We start from the raw sequence: 20,161 nt of genomic DNA, 5'->3' as shown, positions 1-20,161 counted from the left end.
GGAAATAATCAGAGCAGTCTGTGTGGCGTTCAAAGTCACCTTTCTTCGCCATTCTGATGCTCGGCATGTCTTTAAACCCCGATGCCTAAAAACACTCACGTTTCAGCCTGAGTTGCTATTCATATTTACAATCAGTTAAGCAGGTAAGTGTTTATGAAAAGATAAAATACTCGTTGTTGTTGTTATTGTTGTAGAAATGTTAACCTGAAGACATTGAGATAAAATAGAACATATATCCAGTAGGCAGAAAGTTCAGAAATCAGTTGTACTTTTTCCTTTGATTACCAAAACATCTAATTTCCTTTCTCTAATTACCGGCTTCAGCAGAGACCTACACAATGTTCAGGTCACAGATGTGGTTTTAGTGCATGCGGAGTACCAAGTAGGGGGTGGGAGGAAAGCCTGTCAGCACAAGTGGCAAGGAGGGCATTCAGGCTGAGTGTTGCTGACATAATTCAGTAAGCAGTTTCTGAACATCCTGTACCGAGTGTTGCAGTGTGTGGAAAAATCAAAAGCATCCATCTGTCTATCCCTTCCCGACACTCAAATCATTCTCACCTCTAAATTCATTTTAAAGCACTCTGGTTGATCAGCGTGGATCAGGCCTGGTTCTTTGTTACATTTAGACTTATAGGCTATTGCTGTGCATGATAAACCAACAACCGCACGATATTCTAAATGTGTTGGTGTATGGTGAGCGAAAAATAAACTGATTTGAACAAAAGATGTGGATGTAAACATCACTTTGCACTATAATGTAGGTACTCATTAGTATCTCTCTGGAAGGACACACCCCAAGCCTTTAGGAAAGTTGTCTGTAGGACATATGCAGAGGAAGCTGTGGTATCTTAGAGAATGTATTTATGGATTTCCCATGCCTAAAGAGGCTAAAAAAAGAGGATGAATGAGGACAATGGTTTGGTGAATAAGTCATCTCTGTGACACCTTTCAGTGCACAAAGGTCGGTGTGGAAACTGGGACTTGTTAGTGCACATACTCAGAGTTCCTCAGAGCATATTTCTCCCTTTGGCTGTAAACATGATTCAGTTTGTGATGGAATCATAGGGATGACGAGACCAAGGAAAGGAAACATGGCTATTGGGTTTCAGGATGAGTCAAACTGCACAGGACTAACATGAAGTCCTTGAAAGCAAACACTCATGTTTCTGAATGAATCACAAACCAAACTCAAAGGCCTATGTGTCTTGGTGTTCACGTATGTTGTGCAAATTTCACCAGGATAGAACAACAACAACAATGGCAAAGTTAAAATGATTTCTACGTTTTGTTTTTTTTTTTTTAAATAGCTGCCAATAAACCTAAAGTGTGTGCTGAAAAGACGGAGAATCAAAAATATAATATACCAACACTATTCAAAATAACTGTCACAATTTTGTATCCTTTGTACCATATTTGACTTTTTGGAGTAAAAAAAATTAAGAAATCTGCAACAGGACATTTTGTACCAATCATGGGTCTGTTTATGCCTGTCAAGGGATTTTTCTTACCAGTTTTGACAATTAAAATAATTCCCTATATGTTCTTTAACTTCTTATTCACCATAGATCTTAAGGGAGATAAACATTTTTTTTTACAGCATGTAAATGCTTAAATACCAAACAAGAACTGATAACTGACATGCACTGCTATAAATACATAAGAAAAAAATGTCTTGTTTACAGCTAAGAAATGGAGGAAGGAAGGCATAAATTTTGTAACATGTAGATCTGAAATACAGATACTTTTGTTGGAATGGTGAATGGAATCGTGATAATTGCATTAACAAGTCTATCCCACTTTTGTTTAATTGTAAGAGGCTGTAAATATTGGATTCACAGCTTCAGGCTACCCTGAGCTGGGCTTGCATAAGCTCTGATTCCTGCAGAAATGTAAACATTCTGAAACCCCAGCATCTTCTCTCTAATCCTGCATCTAAAAAGATAAACTGCTGTCTATATCTTTGTTATGTGGTCATGAAAACAAATCAACAGACCAATAAATTTACAAATCCACGACAAGGAGTGCATGACATACATCCACAAACTCAAAAGGAAATATTTGATCTTGGAATTGCGGTCGCTGCATTTTCTTAATCACGTTAAAGTGAGACAAGCAACATCACACTGAAACTTCAAAGTATTTATAGGTATTTATGACCTGCTTCGCTTCTGCTAACAGTAAATGGCCACCAGCATTGCTGAGAGCATTTAATTCTGGATTCATTTGGAAACGTATGTACCCTTCATGGAATACAGATCTACTTAAACTTGTGTCGAGGATGATGAAATTTCATAATCAAACTTCTGCAATCCGTCATCCCAAAAAGATGGCTGGTGGTTTTTTTCTCAAACTTCTCTGAAAGTGCCTGATGTGTTTGATCTCAGCCATCTGGAGGCAACATAAAAAGCATTTCTGTAGCTAACTCTGTCCTCCAGCTGCTGCTCTTAGTGATATATATTATTAAGAGGTAAGCTAACCAGAGAGCTGGGTACTCTGGTGTAATGGATGGCTATCTGGTTCATAAGTTAAACATGGTCCAAACCACACCTTAAGCATTTGCAGCAAGGCTGGTCGCAGGCAAAAAAAAAAAAAAAAAAAAAAAGTCAATACTGCTCGTCTGCAGGCACCGACAGGGAAAATAAACTCTAGATATGAATTACAAAGTTACAAAAATAGGAATGAAAACATCTTCAGACTCCACACCCCATCTTTTAAAAGATACAAATCTGCTGATCTATTGATATTTTTGTCACTTTTTTTTGTCAAAGCAACTTAAAAGGTATCTTTTCATTTTTTACAATGACAAAGCAGATTTTTTTCATGCGGCTGATATTTTGACACCACATACACACGCTAAAACAATAACACCTGCCATCTGAGCCCACGTTCTTACCTGCAAGTCGACTTTCTCGGGCGGGCTTGCTGAGCATATCTAGAGCTTTGCTGGTGGAGGACCTGATGTGGTCACTGAAGGACCGCTGCAGCAGCAGCAGCCTCATAGATCGAGACATATCAACGAGCATCCGCCCTAAGCTGACCTACGCCACACTCCTTCCCACACCTGTTTCCTGATGAGATTGATTTTCCACAACAGATCCACCTGGCTCCGCTGCTGCTACACTTTCCTAGCCCTAACATACATATGTTGTCGTTTGCCTTTTTGTGTTATCTCCACCTATCTGGTTCTGTAGCAAGCTTATTTCAGGGTCCTTCTCCACCGCCCAGTCTCTGCTTTGTCGGAGTCCAGCCTGTGCAATCCAGTCTGCTGCAGCAAGCATCAGTGCAGTATCTGCTGGGACACATCCAGCCAGTGCTGCAACGTTCTCATATTCTATTCTGCCAGCATGTGTGTCTGGGAGAGTGTGTGTGAGTATATGTGTGTGGAAGTGCTTTTTTTTTTTTTTAGAATGCAAGCTCCAGTGCTCTCTGCGAATATCTGAGTACTTCACAGTCACGACTAGCGTTTTATCTCAACTCTCGCTCTCTCTCTTTTTTTTTTTTGACTCTGCTCTTTATCACATTCATCTTCACATATCAGCTCTTCTTTTTCCAGCACAGGTAGGTAAATCAAAGCCAGTTATATAAGCAGATTCTATGGCAGTCTGCTTGTTGAGAAGCTCCACCTGTCCAGGTCCATTTGCTCCAAAAGACAAATGAAACCGATCAAGGACAAGGAAACAAAGAAGGATCCTTTCAGAACTATAAATTGCAAAGGCCTTAAAAAAAAGCTAAATATAGACTTTCAAGAACTGTGAATATCAAGGGTTTTAATCTACACTATGTTTCAACTTATGCCATGTACTTTAACTCTGACTGAAACATGATGTGCTCACCCACAAAGTCGTCATAAACACAAGCTCATGTGCTGATAGTTCTTGTGAAACTCAACTGCACTGTAACCATTATGAAACAAAAACATTTAAGCTTCCATGACGGACAAAATCGACACAATGGAATCCATTAGCGCTGATCGGATAATGCTGATTTAGCCTCTATTAGGGAAGCCAGGTTCTCTGGGGTCCATGAGAAAGCCTTAGCCATTAAATGAATCAACAAAAACAAGAAATCTCATATCACCTCAACTAACACTACACATGTTTTGTGTTTGTTTTTTGTTTTTTTATGATGATGATGTCTCTATAATGCAACTTCTCTTGTTGGTCTTTCTTGACAGCGACTGATATTTTATCCCAACAGCAGTTTTTGCAAGTCAGCCTCAGGATGACTTGGATGAAAATAGTTTTCTGGAAACTGTCAACTAAAGTGCACAAAGCTTAAATTTTCTGTTCTTGACGATATCTACAGCTGTCAATACACTCTGGTCTTGCTCCCGTTGGCATGTTTTTATGAGGAACAGTTTACGCAAGGACGAAATTAACGCTAGCATGTGTACTTGCTGTTTAGATGGCTGTTGATTATTTGGCTATCAAAATAAATTTATTATGCAGAGCAGGTCCCATGACACAGAAACACCAGGAAGATACTGCAGCTAAAACAGTTTCTCTCTCCCAGTGAACTTAATTGTAAACTGCTTACAGTTGAAATCAAATATTTACATAAACTGTAAAAAAAAAAAAAAAAAAAAAACTTAGACAACAAAATCTGACTAAATTATTCTGTTTTCAAACAGAACAATTCTCATTAACTTCTCAGGAGTATGTGCAAACAATAACAGCGCTTCAAGGGAGACAAATGGCAACTCATTATGCTGTGTCAAGAAGGCCAACTGCAACTAAAAATAATGTCTCCCAGTTCTGTAAACCTAAATTGCTCATTATGATTAAAAAAATAAGGACTATAGATCTGGTTTTATTACATAGTTTGTGCTGCTGCCCGCACTTACTCTTAAAATTAAAATGACATCCATTAAAGCTGATTTAAAATACATTCCCCAAAGTCCACTTAGTAATAAAAATTATGATCTCCTTTGTAAAGTTCATCAAGCCCATATGGTTTAGTTCCGTTTATGCAACTTATTACTTATTGTGGTTTGCCGTCTGTTTTGAGCAGAATGTACTGATCAGGCCACAATAAGATTCACGCTTGAGAAAATGAGCCAATCATGTCGACTGCCCTGGCAAGAGGAGGTAATGTACCCAGCAGAAGGCTTATTTCAGCCTGTTGATAGCACTGTGCTCATCATGGACAATTGACTTTATGGTCCCCAAGGTTTGCAGAGAGCGATAAGGCTGCATTCCTGTGTTTTTACTTTCTGGCCGTCTCAGTGGCAGCGGACCGACCTCTGTAGCAGAATTGTAAAAGTGGATAAGACAATGGCAAAGGGAACCAGTCTATTAAAAGCAAATCCTTCATCACATTGTGTTGAAGTCATAAAATGGCAATCTAAATCAAGATTATATTCTGAAACTCTCCAGTGTAAGCTTGTGCTAGTAGTAGTAATATTCCATCAGTGTATCGAGCTTTTTTTTTTTTTTTTTAGCTTGAAGAATAAAGTCCTAAAAGGTGGAGTAAGAGGGATGGACACACGAAGGAGAAAAGCTTTTAATTATGCCAAATGGTTCCTCTGTGTAAGGCATTCCAGCAGCATGTATCTACATCTGTCTCATCAGGAGGATGGAGGGCAACTTGACGACATACTCACCCACAGACAGGAGAGGCGGAGCTGGGTGGACTTCAAACAGCGGACATAAACAGTACGTGAGCGCCTATATGATCAAAACGTCAGTGAAAACAATGCAACTCGCGTTTGCTTTTTACAGCAACGCCAACAATGTGTCAGCTGTAATATGTATGTCTGGGTGTGCCTGGCTATGGTGGACCCTTTGATGTGATGATCTGCTGGAGGTTTTGTTCTGCTCTCAGCCAGGAACTCTCCATTTCCCTCAGATCTATCGACAGATGACATTCCTGCACATTGCCAAACTATAACATAACTTCCCAAAGATTTATGACGCTGTGTAAACCGGAGTTCAGAGACGAACACGCGTGAAGTGATTTGGAAATAATTTAAATGGATGCCAATTGAAAGTAAAATAAATCATACAACCTGGAAACATTGATATAAAAAAATAGGTTTGCTCTTATAGGCCACTATATTAAAGACCACTTTTTAGTGGAAATTTAGATCTTGTTTTTCCTTCAGAATGGCATTAACTTTTGTCGGTGTCGCTTCAACAAAGTTTTGGAAACACTCCTCAGAGATTTTGGTCCATATTGACAGAACAATCGAAATCTGTTGAATTTTTCTGCACAAATCAAAATGCAGGAACATTTGGTCGACTAATGTTATTGACCAACATCACCTCCAAAATCGCTGGGGCATAAAAGCTAAAGTCAGTTTCTGGAATAAATATGGGAATCTTTAGCATAACTCCATTTTAAAAAAAAAGGGAAGTGAACATTGCGAACTAAAATGTAACACTGCATAACTAGATGCACATTGTCATAACGGTGACACCAATTCGTAAAGTCCAGTGAAAATGTGACATGCGCCGATCGTAACGCAAGGATTACGCTGCTAGGTCCCCCCATTGTCTGTCCTCAGAGCTATTTTCTTTGCAGCCGATTAGTGAAGTCAAGTGGAGTAAAACACTTGACTCCCCTCCTTCCTTCTCTTTCATGAGTGTTTTCAGGGATTTTTGTGTACACACTAATGACCCCGACTCTTGAACTGGTTCTTCACTGTTGAGCAGGCAGACGGTCCACAACTGCAAAGACATTTAACTAATAGGATGCTGGCACCAAGCAAATGCTGCAAGACAAACACGCCCCTAAAATCTTCCAGTTCACTGTTCTGCAGGTCATATGTTTAATTGAGTCAGGTTATTTAAACACAACACTGTAGATTCAACTAGTCTGACTGCTGAATAGTGATAAATATCAAGCGGGGCCCAAAATTTAATTTTAGCAGAATTTGAGTGACTTTAGACATCAAAACATAGATTAAAGAACCCACATTTTCTCACATTACAACCAAAAATGTTTTTATGTTACAAATCAATAAAAAGTAGAACATGCTTGTGACATAAAAGGGGAATCGTGCACGGTTTCAATACAATTGTAAGAAAGTTTCACTGAGTTCATTATTATAGAAACTCATTTCATTGCAATTATAGCTTCAAGTCTTTTGGGGCATTTTTTGCATGTTCTTATTGGCAGCTCTTATGAACGTCAGTTTTCACATCATTCCACAGATTCTTAATTGTGTTTAGTTCTGGACTATTAACATCTTAAATGGTCCGGCCCCATCATGCTTGTGTGATCTCAACATCTACACTCCGCTGAGAGCTCTCAAGCAACAAGCTTGCTTTACATTTTCCATGATCCAGATTGAAACATAACGCTGTATGGGCCTCCAATCCATTACGATTAGACTAGTTTACCTTCTCATATCCAGACTGTTAAGTGTGTTAACTCCATCATTCATTGATTTCTTTGTCGCATTGTTGCTATTTTCAGTTTCAGTTATTTTGTTTGCTAATTACTGCTGTCAGTTTGTATTTAGATTTTACACAACATCTCAGGATTTTTTGTTTTTGTTTTTATGGAATACTAGATTGCATTTGCACCACTTAAAGCTTGGTGTGAAAATAATCCCTTACTTGGAGACAAATTATTCTGAAACATAAAAAACAAAACATGGGATTTATCCTTACAATCTGCACTTCCTACCCTCAATATCTTTATGTAACAACCAACAAAGCAGGAGTAAAGCAGCCAGAGAGTGACACAGCCTGCTGAGCCAGGACTGATTCATTAGAGTGGAGACAGCATGAACACCTCAGACAGACAGACAGACATTTATGATTCTCAAAGTGAAAGAACTGTTTGAAACCTTTGGAAAAGGCCAGAACACTCTGCATTAACAATGAATAGGGTGAAACACACTTGCTCTTTTACTGGATATGTGATGATGTAGAAAAAGTGGGCAGAGGCAGATTCAAACACAGGACAAAAAAACAAACTTGAGTAGAGGCAATATTGTCTCCGCTCAAGCAGCACAGCTCCAATATAGCCATTAAAGAACTCGTTCAGCTAAGGATAATGTCCTCAAAGGGCATGCAGTGACAGGAAGCAAGCTCACAAGTAAGAGAAGCAAGCCATTCAGTCCTCCCCACTGTGGTTTCCTCGGAATTAAGAGAAAAGTGGTGTGAAAATGTGACCAATTGGGGAGATGAAGATGTGGTCTGTTGAAGCCACAAGGACAGTCACAAGATCCGAGGGTGGAGCGGGGGTTTCTAGGCGACCATCTGTGTAAAACGTATTTGTCCAGAAGACGAGTCACAAGGTAATCATACTTATAGATTAAGAAAAGTTTAACACGGCTCTACTTACTTTGACACCTCGTATGTGTTGATTTTTGTTAAAGAGAATAACATTAGTCAAATAAATATTAGAAAGAAGTTCTTAAATCCTGCCACACTATTACACTCCTCCCATTTGTTTGAGTGGCATAAGAAGAATTCATGCTGTGGGAAACTAAAGCCCTAACATGGCCCTAGAGCTTATTTAACACTCAAGAGTACACAATTTGATCACCAGATAAACCACATGTATTCTTTATTGATGATGGGGCTAGTGGTCGGTGTCATGCCAAATAAGGCTTAATTTAGCTCAATTGCAAACGAAATATCTAAGCATTTTTCAACTGCTATATTAAATTAATCTCTACTAAATTTAACAAAAAAGATAAGTCTTTGTGAATATGACTGTAAATACATTTTGTAAGGGGTTTTATAATATGTTTTTTTTCCCCCACAAAAGTAGTTCACAACTTGATACAGTTTGGTATTATTATTTCCATCCCCTTCATCCCAATGGGCGTGCCCTATTTAAAACCGGAGAACACAAAGTGACAACCATATTTAAGACACGACCGCTTATAATGTTCCATAAAATCCAATTCATACTTTCACTTTAAGACCCAAATAAGATGTTTTACACAGAAACTCAGAGAAATAAACATAGAAAACATTTACATTTTTTTTTTACAGGAACCACTAAATGTTCCACTCCCCTATGGGAGCCCACAGAGAGAGTAAGAAACTTGGTTTTCTCTTCCTCCTCCAGCTAAGTGAGGCTTGAAGTGCAGGTAAAAGTTCAAGCTTTAATCCTGATCTTGGTCTGGTGCCCATCATTGTGTTCTTTACTCTTACTGGTTTATATTTAGACTGGCAAAATAAAGCAGGCTGCATTGAACCTCAACTACAAACGAGACGAACACGGAAAAAAGGCCATAGAGGAATTTGTTGAGTGTTGTGCTTACAAGCTCCAATGCCAGTATGAAAAAGTGGAACGCAGATGTTTTAACACTCTGTTCTCCATGTTTGTGTGTTGCACAATTATTGAAACTGATGAACCAATCATTGCCGCCAATGTCATTTAGTCTATGGTTCAAAGACTTTTAAACATTTTAAAAAGTCAGTCACTGTTGTGCATGAAGATGAGACAAAATCTGTAAAATGTGGCATGACCAAGCTTGGCATGTTGACATCAATGAGAAACTCAAACAGATGACCTGGTCATACTCTGAGCAAGTTCTAGGTCAATAAAGAGCAGTGAAATGGTCCAACCCTCTAAAAAGCCAAAGCCAAAGAAATAGCTAGAAAGCCAGAAGCTAAAAATGTATAGGCAACCTTTAAACAAAACACAATTCCCAGTAATATTTTGTACTTTAAATTAACTGTAGATTGAAATGACAAAATGTTTGCTTTCATTTCTGGTTATAGAGCTTTCTGTAGCTGCTGTCAGTATTTCTGACACAATGTTGCCACACGTCCAAATACAGTCCAGCCCAAAATTATTCTTACCTATGGCAAAATAATTTTCTTTGAACCAATAAATATGTTTCTGATTGGAAATGAGATGAGTACCTCTCACAATGTAAGTTGTCCTACTGAGGCACTATGTTTTTAACTCCTCAGGCAGTTGATTACTTAAAAGAGATTGGTTTTGTAAAACTAAAATGAATTCATGTTACAACACACACACGAAAAGAAACTGTACATGTAACCAATAGCTGATTCAAATCTGTTTACGTGTACTTAGTAAAAAAAGATCCTTCCTACAAACTAGTAGGTATTGTAATCTTTGTTTGTGACAAGCAATTAACTGTTTGAACACAACATAAGAGAGAAATGTGTAGTGAATGTGTGTGTGAAACATTGCAACACTGGACAATAGAGTCTTTAATTACAGCTACCACATAGGTTAGTTTGATTGCCACATGCAGAAGGAAGCCTTTTTGACAGAGTTCAAGCAACAATGTTTGAAAATAACGCGAACCTTGAACTTCTCTTTGCTCTCTTGCATCTTAATCTTTCCTTCTTTGTGTTTTCACTCACACAAACTCAAGCTGTCAGCGTCCTGGTTAGGAGGATATGAGGTCACAGAACTAAACAAGGTGTCCTTCCAGATAAGCACACAAAGCACACCAACCAGTGCCCACAGAAGGGCCTGGATTTTGACTAAGCCATCCTAACAAATTGACCTAACATGCTTTGACCCAAACCACTTCGTTTAATGTTTAGGGCCTCAGTTGAGCTTCTCGATGAAGCTCCACTTCTCTCTCCCTGTTGGAGGACAGCTTCCTCACAGCGTTATGCAGCCATCATCACAAGGCTTCACACTGAGGGTCACGTTCAGGAGGATGTGCATTGCTTGGCAATAGACTCGCAAGAAATATGTGCTTTTTTGAAGCCAGTTTCAGTACTGTACTTCAATCTTGTCATCTAACATTGTTTCTTCTTTTTTTGCTTAATTTGTATATTTCGCTGTAAGCAAAGCTGAAATGTCACAAGAAACTATTTTTTATAAACTGTCCATATCAGTAAGAGGTGGAGTCATGAAATGTCCAACTCTCCTTTATCTTATTTAGATTACATAACTTGTGTCATTTCTTGCTGCTATAATGTTATGCAGGCCTCGTGAATCTCAGCTTGTGATTGGACACGCAAAAGAAGCAGCTTGGCAGCAATGGCCTCATTGTGTCCAGGAAAGACACTGAACGCTCACTAAGGTATGTCCAACACGGCAGGGAGGTCTCAAACTGCTTCAATGCAAAGTGACAACCATGGAAACATCTTATTAGCTACTTCTGAGCTCCTGTTTGTACCCAGGGTGGTAAAAATTAACCATGAATGAACCATCTTTCATGGCAACAGGAGCCTTCAGGGCTTGTCGTGTGATGTAACACTGTCACAAATGTGCCATTCCCAGGGGCTTTAATGGAGGGGGTACAGAGAGGGCTTTGAAGTGTCACAATGAACACAAGGCTCTGTGCTCCCCCTGCCAAAAATCCCAATATATCCCCGTTTCCCCCTACAGAGTAGTGGGTTTTGACACAAAGACACAGCGATGGGGCTTACATAACTTGCTTCCAGGGAGTCCGATTGATTTAAATGAAGAAAAACTACCAAGAATGCGTGACCCTTTTGAAGTCGGTATTATGCATTTTTAGAAAGCTTTCGCTCACATTGGGTCATTTGCCAGAAGGTAGAACTCAATTAGACGCGTAAGACATGCAACCGCACACAAGGAGAAGAAGACAGAGAGAGAGAGAGAGAGAGAGAGAGAGAGAGAGAGAGAGAGAGATCTCATCAAGCCTGGAATCAGCAGGGGTCAATCAGAAAGCTTGTGCCTACGTCACATCTCATGTCCAGTATTGTTTACGAGAGGTCTGATGACACAGGGGATGAGGGGAAATGAGGAAGATAATGAACGTTGCCAGGAAGTAAATCTGTTTGACTATATTTGCTAATGACCAGGCACTATAAGCAGACATAGAATCCTGAGTTTATTGTCTAGCTCAATCCACAATGAAGTCAACATGAAGTAGATATGTCCTGAGAGTAAGCCTCTTTGTCACAAGGACAGATAACTGTAACTGCATAAATGGCTTAAGTGAAGAGACAGACAAGCTAGGAGAGCATTAATCAAAAAAGCAACCAACAGGGCCAAGATAATTCTGAAGAAGCTGCAGCTCAGCTTCTTCTGAGTTTGTATTTGTTTATTTATTCATGTGCTCCACAAATGTGTTCACTATGGAAGAGTGCCAGAGACTGAGAAGCTGTTTGGGGACATTGGGACAATAGGTGTTATGAAATTCAGGTAAATCAGGGAGGAAAGACTTTTAGAGGCAGCAAAACACTTGAGTCTATAAAACAGTTGACCTGCAGGACATTGACCCTGAACATGCAGCAAGAGTCACAACGGTTTAGATAACAGCATAATTGTGACTGAAAGGGTACAGTCAAAGTCCAGACCTATATCCACAAATTGTGAATTTGTGGAATACTTGACAATTGCTGTTCACACACAGTTTGAGTTTGATCTTTCTTCTTGCCAAATAATGGTCAGAAACACATCTGCATTGCTGCAAATTGTGGCTCTACAATGCTGACTTTTGACTTGAAGAACTAAATGATAATGAATATCCAAGTTCTTAAATTCTGTCCCTTTCACTTCATAACAACTCACTACTTTGTGTTGGTCTAACATATAAAATAATATCAAACACATTCCAGTACTTTACGTATCTTTGCAAGTTACGTAGTATTTATTTATATCTTTACTTCTAGTTGGTGGAATACTTTTAAAATAAACTGGCGAAGGTGAACTGAAAAAATGAGGACAAAAGGTGAACGAGAGAATGGTTCAAAAGTGCATCAGGCTCGACATCTAGTCTGGCTCTTATCGTCAAAAGGCAAAGGATGGTTAAGAAGACGAGACTGGGACCTTATCTATATCTTGCATCCAGTGTCTGCAGCTAAACGTTGTCTCCTTGTGCTCTCAGTCCTCTTTGCCCTCAAGTTTTGAACACAGAGAAGGTTATCTATTAGAAAATTCTTTAAAACCGTCTCACATGGCCACAACTGATAAGCTGCAAAGTGTTTTCTTAAGCTTCATATATCTATAGAAACAACAAAAAGGTTAGGGGAAAAAGGTGCCGATCAAATCAGAAGATTTCAGATTCTCCGGTAGCAAAACGCAGATTATAAACAAACTTCACATTTTAAGATTAGAAATGACTTACCTGCTTTTTTCTTCCCAGTAGCAACGGAGAGGCCCTGGGGAGAAAGAAGAAAAAAAAAAGATCAGAAAAAAAAACATAGTTAAGATTTGGTTTCTAGAATTTTCATAATGTTTTAATGTTCATACGAATCGCTGCACTTCATCGCAGTGATTGGCTGATAAACTGAGTTTATCAGCAGATATGTATTGTGGTGGTGAAACGATACACATCTATAGAAACTCATAAGAAACTGAAAAGTTTACCACACACTCAACTAAGTGTACAGTTTTTAATAGAAAGTCACAGGGCTGCATGGGTACACAGGGATTACACTCAGAGGAACTCCAGGGACTCTACGGTCCCAGAAATAAGTCTGCATAGTTTTCTGATGTGCACATGTTTAATAAATGGTCAAAGCAGATAATAAACTCACTAGAGACCTCTGAACAAATATCACATCATTAATAGTCTGAGCAATATGAACACTTTTTTTATGAGTCAGTGTTGTTTCAACTCTCCACGTAGGGGAAACATTATAGATAAAAATCACAGCATAGTAGATTTTCATCATGCAGCGAACTTAATATGTCCTTCTTTGGAGCTGTTGTGGATTTTAGGAATTACTACTGCGTTAACAGCGAGTGGAGAGTGAGGATAAGTGTTTGAGGGCACACGCGTGTGCGAATGTGTGTGTTTGAGTGTGTGTGGGGAGCAGCAGTCACATGGAATGCAAAGGTCTTTCTTGCCCATGACCTTTGACCTCAGGGGCTTCGGCTGAGCTCCGCACCCTGACCCGTTTTAATCTACACTCCTCTACAAGAGATTGGAGCTATTAAAAATAATTCCTGTAATACACTGACAATGTCCACATTTCCATCCGTGTGCAAAATGTAAGAAACACTCTCCCGCATTCTAGGTGTGTGGAGCACATAGCGCCAGCGCTGGCCCTCCCCAACGTATTGCGACACACTGCTGTTCGAGAGGCTGATAGAAAGCTGCTACATTTTTCTCTAGCTTACAAAAAGAACAAATTGAGCTGTCTGGGAATGTTCACAACTAAAAAACAAAAAAAAACAAAAAAAACACAGACAGTCACAGTTTGTAAACGAATGGAGGACTATCACTCGTAATTCAAACTACAGTTCGTCACAGGTTCATTTTGCCTGGCGAGTGAACCCGTTGATGTCAGCTTGGGATGTCTCTGTTACTCTTTAGAGACTGAAACAACAAAATCCATGAGTGTTTTGTTTAGATACTTGTGTAAATTGTTGCATTGGTATTCTAGATATCATTCAAGAGAGTTGGGGCAAACAAAAAAAGACATGGAATGAATGAAGGAATGCTTACACTGTACAGAATTTAAAACATTTCATTTTTCTCCTTGGTACTTTTACTGCCAAAGAAACTAATTGATACCATTCACATACTTTTTGGGAGTAAACATAAATCTATGACTAACAGCCATGTGGTTAAAGTTGACAAAAACAATGGGATTGTGACGAAAACGCATGATTGGTTTTGTGTTTTCAAATTTGTAGCATATCCTAAGATCTTAATTTAGATTCAAAAGCATAATTTGTTGTTATTATTATTATTTATTTTTGGATGAAAATGCACTGTGCTGCAACATCCCAAATCCATTTAACAGTGTGTGTGTGTAGTGGGTGTAAATCCCCGATCCATCCCTTAATCAGGACAATTGAAAACAAGGAGACAGTTTAATGCAATTAACTTTTTAAATTAGAGTAAACAAAGATGATGGTTTCTCTTTTACAGGCATGTGGTTTTGCTGCGCCACCCATTCTCAACGTGTGCCTGCCCCTCTGCTCCTGGCATGACATGGAGCAGGTTCTCTCTGTGTGGGATTGTCCAGGCGAGTGTCAAGTGTTCACTGGGGACCCGCGGGCTGCAGAGCCACATCAGCTGTCTCATTTACTGCCACTAATTTCATGGAAGTGACCTGGTTTTGGGGGGTATGGTATTTGTTTCCCTTACACATGTGCCTCGAAAGGTCTGTGGGCCTGCACAGTTATATGCCATATGGTTATTGTTTCCCCGACCGCAGTCTGCAGTTTAGTGAAACAGATTTTCCCACGAATTGTTTTGCTATGGTACATGTAACTTCAGAAATTCTGTCTTTGCATCTACATCTGAAAGCATTTTCTCCAGGTTCAAACATAAAATCCTTAATAGGTTTCTTTAAAAACCTTAAAATCTCCTGTGATTTAAATGGTTTATAGCATATCTTTAAAGATCTGTAAAACACTAACATGGCAGAATTTTATAATAGCTTTTTCTTTATTTTGAAAAAAAAAGAGATATGCCTTGATACTTAACACTTTGCCTTGCAGACAGATGTAATTTTGATTTGCCCCAACAGAGAGCATATTTTGTTTGTGCCTCTCTAAATGTGATAAGTAATCACTGTCATGTGGCTCATACACAAACCCAGGCAATCCAAAAATCCAGTTTCTTTCCCTCCGTTAGCCTCTTATCGCCTGTTACACCTCTGGAGCTTGGATGTGTGTGTACGTGTGCGTGTAGGTGTGTGTGCGTGTGTGTGTGTGTGTGTATGACCACCCATGGTCTGTGCTAGCTGGGGATTATGAGTCTTAAGCTAACCCAAACCTTTTCTCCACCACTTAGCGCAAATAACTAAATTGGTCCATATGGTTAACAGTCAGTCAGCATCTTAAGGTAACTGTGTGTGATCAGGGAAGGATTGCATGTGCACTGCCACAAAAACCTTTGCAGATGCTATTTGGAATTTACTTATTCATTATGAACAGCACGAACGCCTTGCAGTGCATCTTCAAAGAAATTCATTTTTCTCCATACTCTGTCAGATTAGGATCGCAAAAAGCATGAAATTGTGAGAAAGTTCCATGTTATCTTTTTTCTTGAAAGTTTGACCCCCAAATGCTTTTCGATGACATTCCACAATTAAATAGGTTTCATATGCCACACTTATTTTATGTCCAGGGGGAAGTGAGTAAATGACACAATGAGTTGGTGTAATGACATACTAGAAAGTTTCCTGCATTAAAGGCAAATTAGTGCCCAGATGTTAGATTTAACAGTAAGTACAAACCAAAACAGAGAACAACATTTAAAAAGCCATTCTGAGATCAAAAGCACAAGTACAGTACATTGTGGTAGCGATTCTTTTTCTATAAGCTTTTTTTCACATTTTGTCTCATACAAATTACCAACATAAGCTCATTTACTGGGATCTTATGTGATTGAAAAACAGAAAGCATTGACCTTTGTGCATATCCGGAGGCTTTGGTTTACTCCGTCCATTCTTCCAAGTGCAATACATTGCAAGCCTGAACTTTGAAGAACAATATTTCGTCTCTACCAGCTTTCTAGATCTATAGACTAACATACATGTTCCGTTCTTCTTTGCTGAAACCCAGACAGATTGGACGGGGTGAACCTGTAAATATTAGTCTATGGCTTGCCACACTTAATTCTCAATTGGATTTAGGTTTTGATTTTGACTGAATAGAATAGAATAGAACAGATTTTCCTTTGGCCACACTTTTCAGATTGATATTTGCATTTTGAAAAGCATGTATCAATTACTGTCCAATTCACAGTTATCCACAACATTGGTGTAGTTTGTAAAATAATATATAAAAAACAGTGTTTGGTTGTTGTGCAAATGCAATTTAAAAGGAGTTCCAGGTGTGTGAGTACTTTTGCAAGGCATTGTAAGGGCTTTTTAGTTGTACAAGAAGGTTAATATTTATGTTGAGCACACAGTGGGCCCTCAGTCCTACTGTCAACTGGACACATGCAACTCAAACTCCAGAGTAGAGGGATGGTCTCCATCTCAGCTGAATGAAAGTGGGACAGGTTAAAATTCAAACACGGACACCCATTTTCACAGACGTTTACACAAGTAAGCTAATTGACGGGGCATCTTGTTTCAGGCAGGATCTTCAGGGTCTTAGACCTGGTCTTCGTGAACATAAACGGACTCTTGACTGGTCTTAAAAATCCATTACTGGATTAGACAAGAACTGTGACCTGAAGGCACAAGACATGGCCAACAAAAACTGGTATTAGTTCTTATAGAAAAATAGTATTTTACAGTTAGTTTGTAATTTAGAAAGGGAAACAACGGCTGTACTTTTTCCACATTGTGTTATGCACAAAGTTAATGAGAATAAGCGCAAATTCCCAACTGCATCAACTATGTTGGCTTGTGGATTTGCTGCTGACATTTTGGGGAAAGCACAGAGCGGGTTAACAAGAGAGATTAGACTGTCACAACTAAGGACCAGTTGGAGACAGCCTGGGTCAGACTTTTAAAACACTGACTAAGCTATGCGCTTTAGATGCAGTGTCAGGTCAGCAGGGGGCTCGAATGCTTACTACCTTACATGATACAATCGCCTGAACAAATTTACGACATTGCTTCGAAATGGTCTTTAAAAAAAAATAAAAATCAAGGGAAAAGACAATAATCTTCTCTGACATGAATCATCCGTGAGGTTATGTAAGTTGAAGGAAAACATCAATGAAATCACTTGAAAACACACTCCAGCTAAGAATCTCACTCAGAACCTGGAACCACGCGGCCAAATAATCGTCCCTTTTCAATTGCGCGGTGGTTTATTGTGCATTCCTGTGCACTTGTGTCTATGAGTGCATTCGGTTTGTTGTTGTCTGATTTATGACACTTCATTATCAGCGTGCTGCGGGGGTGTTTCCAGATGCTTGGATCTTCTAGTCATCCTTAAGATTTACAGTCAACATGTACCGTCATCCTGCAACTATTGCTGCACCGCTTGTCTTCATCATGCAGCAGATGCGCCTTTTTACAAGGCAAATGTACTAGCTTCTAACACCATGAGTGCTCATAAATGCTGTTTTAATAATAAAAAAAAAAGTAAGAAAATCCATAGAGAAATATTAAATTGCACGTGCACGTTATGTTGATTTGATATCGGCCCTTTGCCAAAGAAAATTTTAATTAAGAGGGATAATGACAGCAGGGTGAACACACAGCAATTTATGAGCTATTTGACTTTGGTGAAAAGGTGCAATAACTAAAAGTTTGTTCAGTCAAAAAAAGAATTAAGGGCATCAACATACAAATCTGTTTATACAAAAAGTTGCATATGCAAACTGGGTCAGGCTCATGGTGTGGGCATGTTTTGACTATGTGAGGTGCTTTCAGGTGCTTTCTTCTAGATGTAGTGTCTGATAATCATCAATGATGAAATAAAGAAACCTCCAAATTGCGTGCATGTTCCTCTCATGTTTCGTTCTCTCTTGATGCACCAATACGCAGCCAAATTGACAGGAAAAACAAGATTTCCTTGTGGGAGTTGAGGAGAAGTTCATTTTCAACATCCTGTTCCAAACATAAGCCTTTTTTTTTCTTTTTTTTCTGATCCTCTTACTGTAAACCACAACAGGCCTGTGTTTGTCTCCTTACTACAGCTGCGCTCAGCAGCAAAGTGACCTTGGGGACAATGACACAACACAATGCAGCGAGAAGCGTGACCATGGCCAGGACCCCTACCGCCAGAACTCGTTGGACTGAATGGTGGTTGGGTTCATAGCTCACTGACTCATTCTGGCGGCCTTTAAGCCAAATGCGTGGGTGGAATGTAGGCAAACATGATTATGCCTGTTGCAGTCTGTGTTGACTATTGACTAAGAGCAGGAATGCAGAAGCAAATGAGAAGATAAATAATGGGCAGCGAAAGTAGCAAAATCCCAGGGCTTTTATCTGACTAGGACATTGGGAAGGTGTGGTTTGGATGAAGGATGTTTGGGGACTGCGAGGCTGCCAGAGCGGAACACGGAGGAAGGACAGAGCAGAGGTCTGCGAGTGACCTTAGCACGCAAACCGCAGCAAAACTATTGTCCGCCATGAGCAGACAGATAAAGAGCTAATTTCATATACAACCTTCTGACAGGGAATTTAATCTGTTTCTCACTGTGTAATAAAAATATCTCTGAAAAAAAGAAAAAACTAATGCAGTGGCTTGCAAGTGTTTATATTTCTTAAGCCTTTTTACATTGTCATGTTACAACCACAGCTTTCATTGCATTTCATTGGGATTTTATGAGAAAGCATGAATTTGTGCACAACTGTGCTCTCAAATCTGAAGTCAGTACCATGTAGAACCATTATTTTACTGTAGTTAGAGTTGTCTTTCGGTGAAGTTTTTGCGCGTTTGCTAATCTACAAACTAACATTTCTGTCCATTCTTTGTAAAATAGCTTAAGTTCAGTCAGAGTGGATGGAGAGCATTTACTTTTCGTTTGTGAACTCCATTTTCGCCTCTGATTTGATGAGGTTGCATCAAATCTGACCGGCTTCCCTGTCCATGCCAAAGCAGCACGCCAGGCCAACTCACAGGGGCAAGCAAGGACGGCATGTTTGGCGTGCGCACCCTCACGCTCTGTTCAGTGTGTCAACTATAAACCCAGCTTAAGAGGATCTGTGATCCTCACCTATTAAAATTTTTAAATGAATCCTCAAAACAACAGGAAACCCGTGCAGGAAGGCCAAAAATAGGTGTGATGTGATTATGTTTTATGTGGTCCGGTTAGAAGTTGAGCAGCTGCATTTTGGACTTTCAGTCCGCGTGTCAGGGGAAAGCAGCACGCAGCTCATTACAGTAGTCCTGTTGATTTGTGATGGAAGCATGAATTACATACTCATTTTTCATTTTCATTTTAAAATATCTACTAGTTTTAGTAATTTAAGTTTCAACTGATAAAAACAGGATTCAACACAATTAATCTGCTTATAAAGTTTGAAGTAAAGACCTGTCTTTAAAACCAATGATGACTTTAATAAATTGATCAAATCTTCCCTGATTTACTGATAATAGATAAACCTTGATTAATGCTCTCTTTGTTCCCTCTTAGTTTAGATGTTTCTGTACCTCATACTTCTTGGTATACGGTACAGTTGTTCCACACACTTTGCATTTTCAGATAGGTAGTATGAAGGGAACAAATATATTGTTTTGTAACCTAGGCCTGCTTTTCATGTTTTTTTTATAACTTTATCCCTGTCCTGTCCGCTGGGTTTCTTGGTCTCTAATGTCCCCTCTTTGTCGTGTCCAACAATTTTCCGAGGCTTTCCCAGAACAGCTGAACTTATACCAAGATTACATTATACACATCTTGGCTCTGTTAGGTGACTTCTGAAGG

General features: G+C 39.2%; 1 protein-coding gene across 2 annotated transcripts in view; it reads right to left on the bottom strand.

Annotated features, from left to right (window-relative positions):
- dlc1 (DLC1 Rho GTPase activating protein) overlaps window positions 1-20,161 on the bottom strand; it is a 78,211-nt gene that overhangs the window by 44,867 nt on the left and 13,183 nt on the right. The window contains exon 4 of one of the 2 annotated variants that reach the window (XM_007551859.2): window positions 12,995-13,028. In XM_007551859.2, coding sequence (XP_007551921.1) covers window positions 12,995-13,028 — 34 coding nt within the window. Of the gene's footprint in view, window positions 1-2,893; window positions 3,398-12,994; window positions 13,029-20,161 lie in introns of those variants that run through there. The other variant, XM_016671407.1, reaches the window with a different exon arrangement.

Source organism: Poecilia formosa, unplaced genomic scaffold (genome assembly GCF_000485575.1).
Source record: "Poecilia formosa unplaced genomic scaffold, Poecilia_formosa-5.1.2 Scaffold44, whole genome shotgun sequence".
Taxonomy (NCBI): Eukaryota; Metazoa; Chordata; class Actinopteri; order Cyprinodontiformes; family Poeciliidae; genus Poecilia; species Poecilia formosa.
Note: the sequence above shows the minus strand (reverse complement) of the source record. Positions and strands in the feature narration are given on the sequence as shown.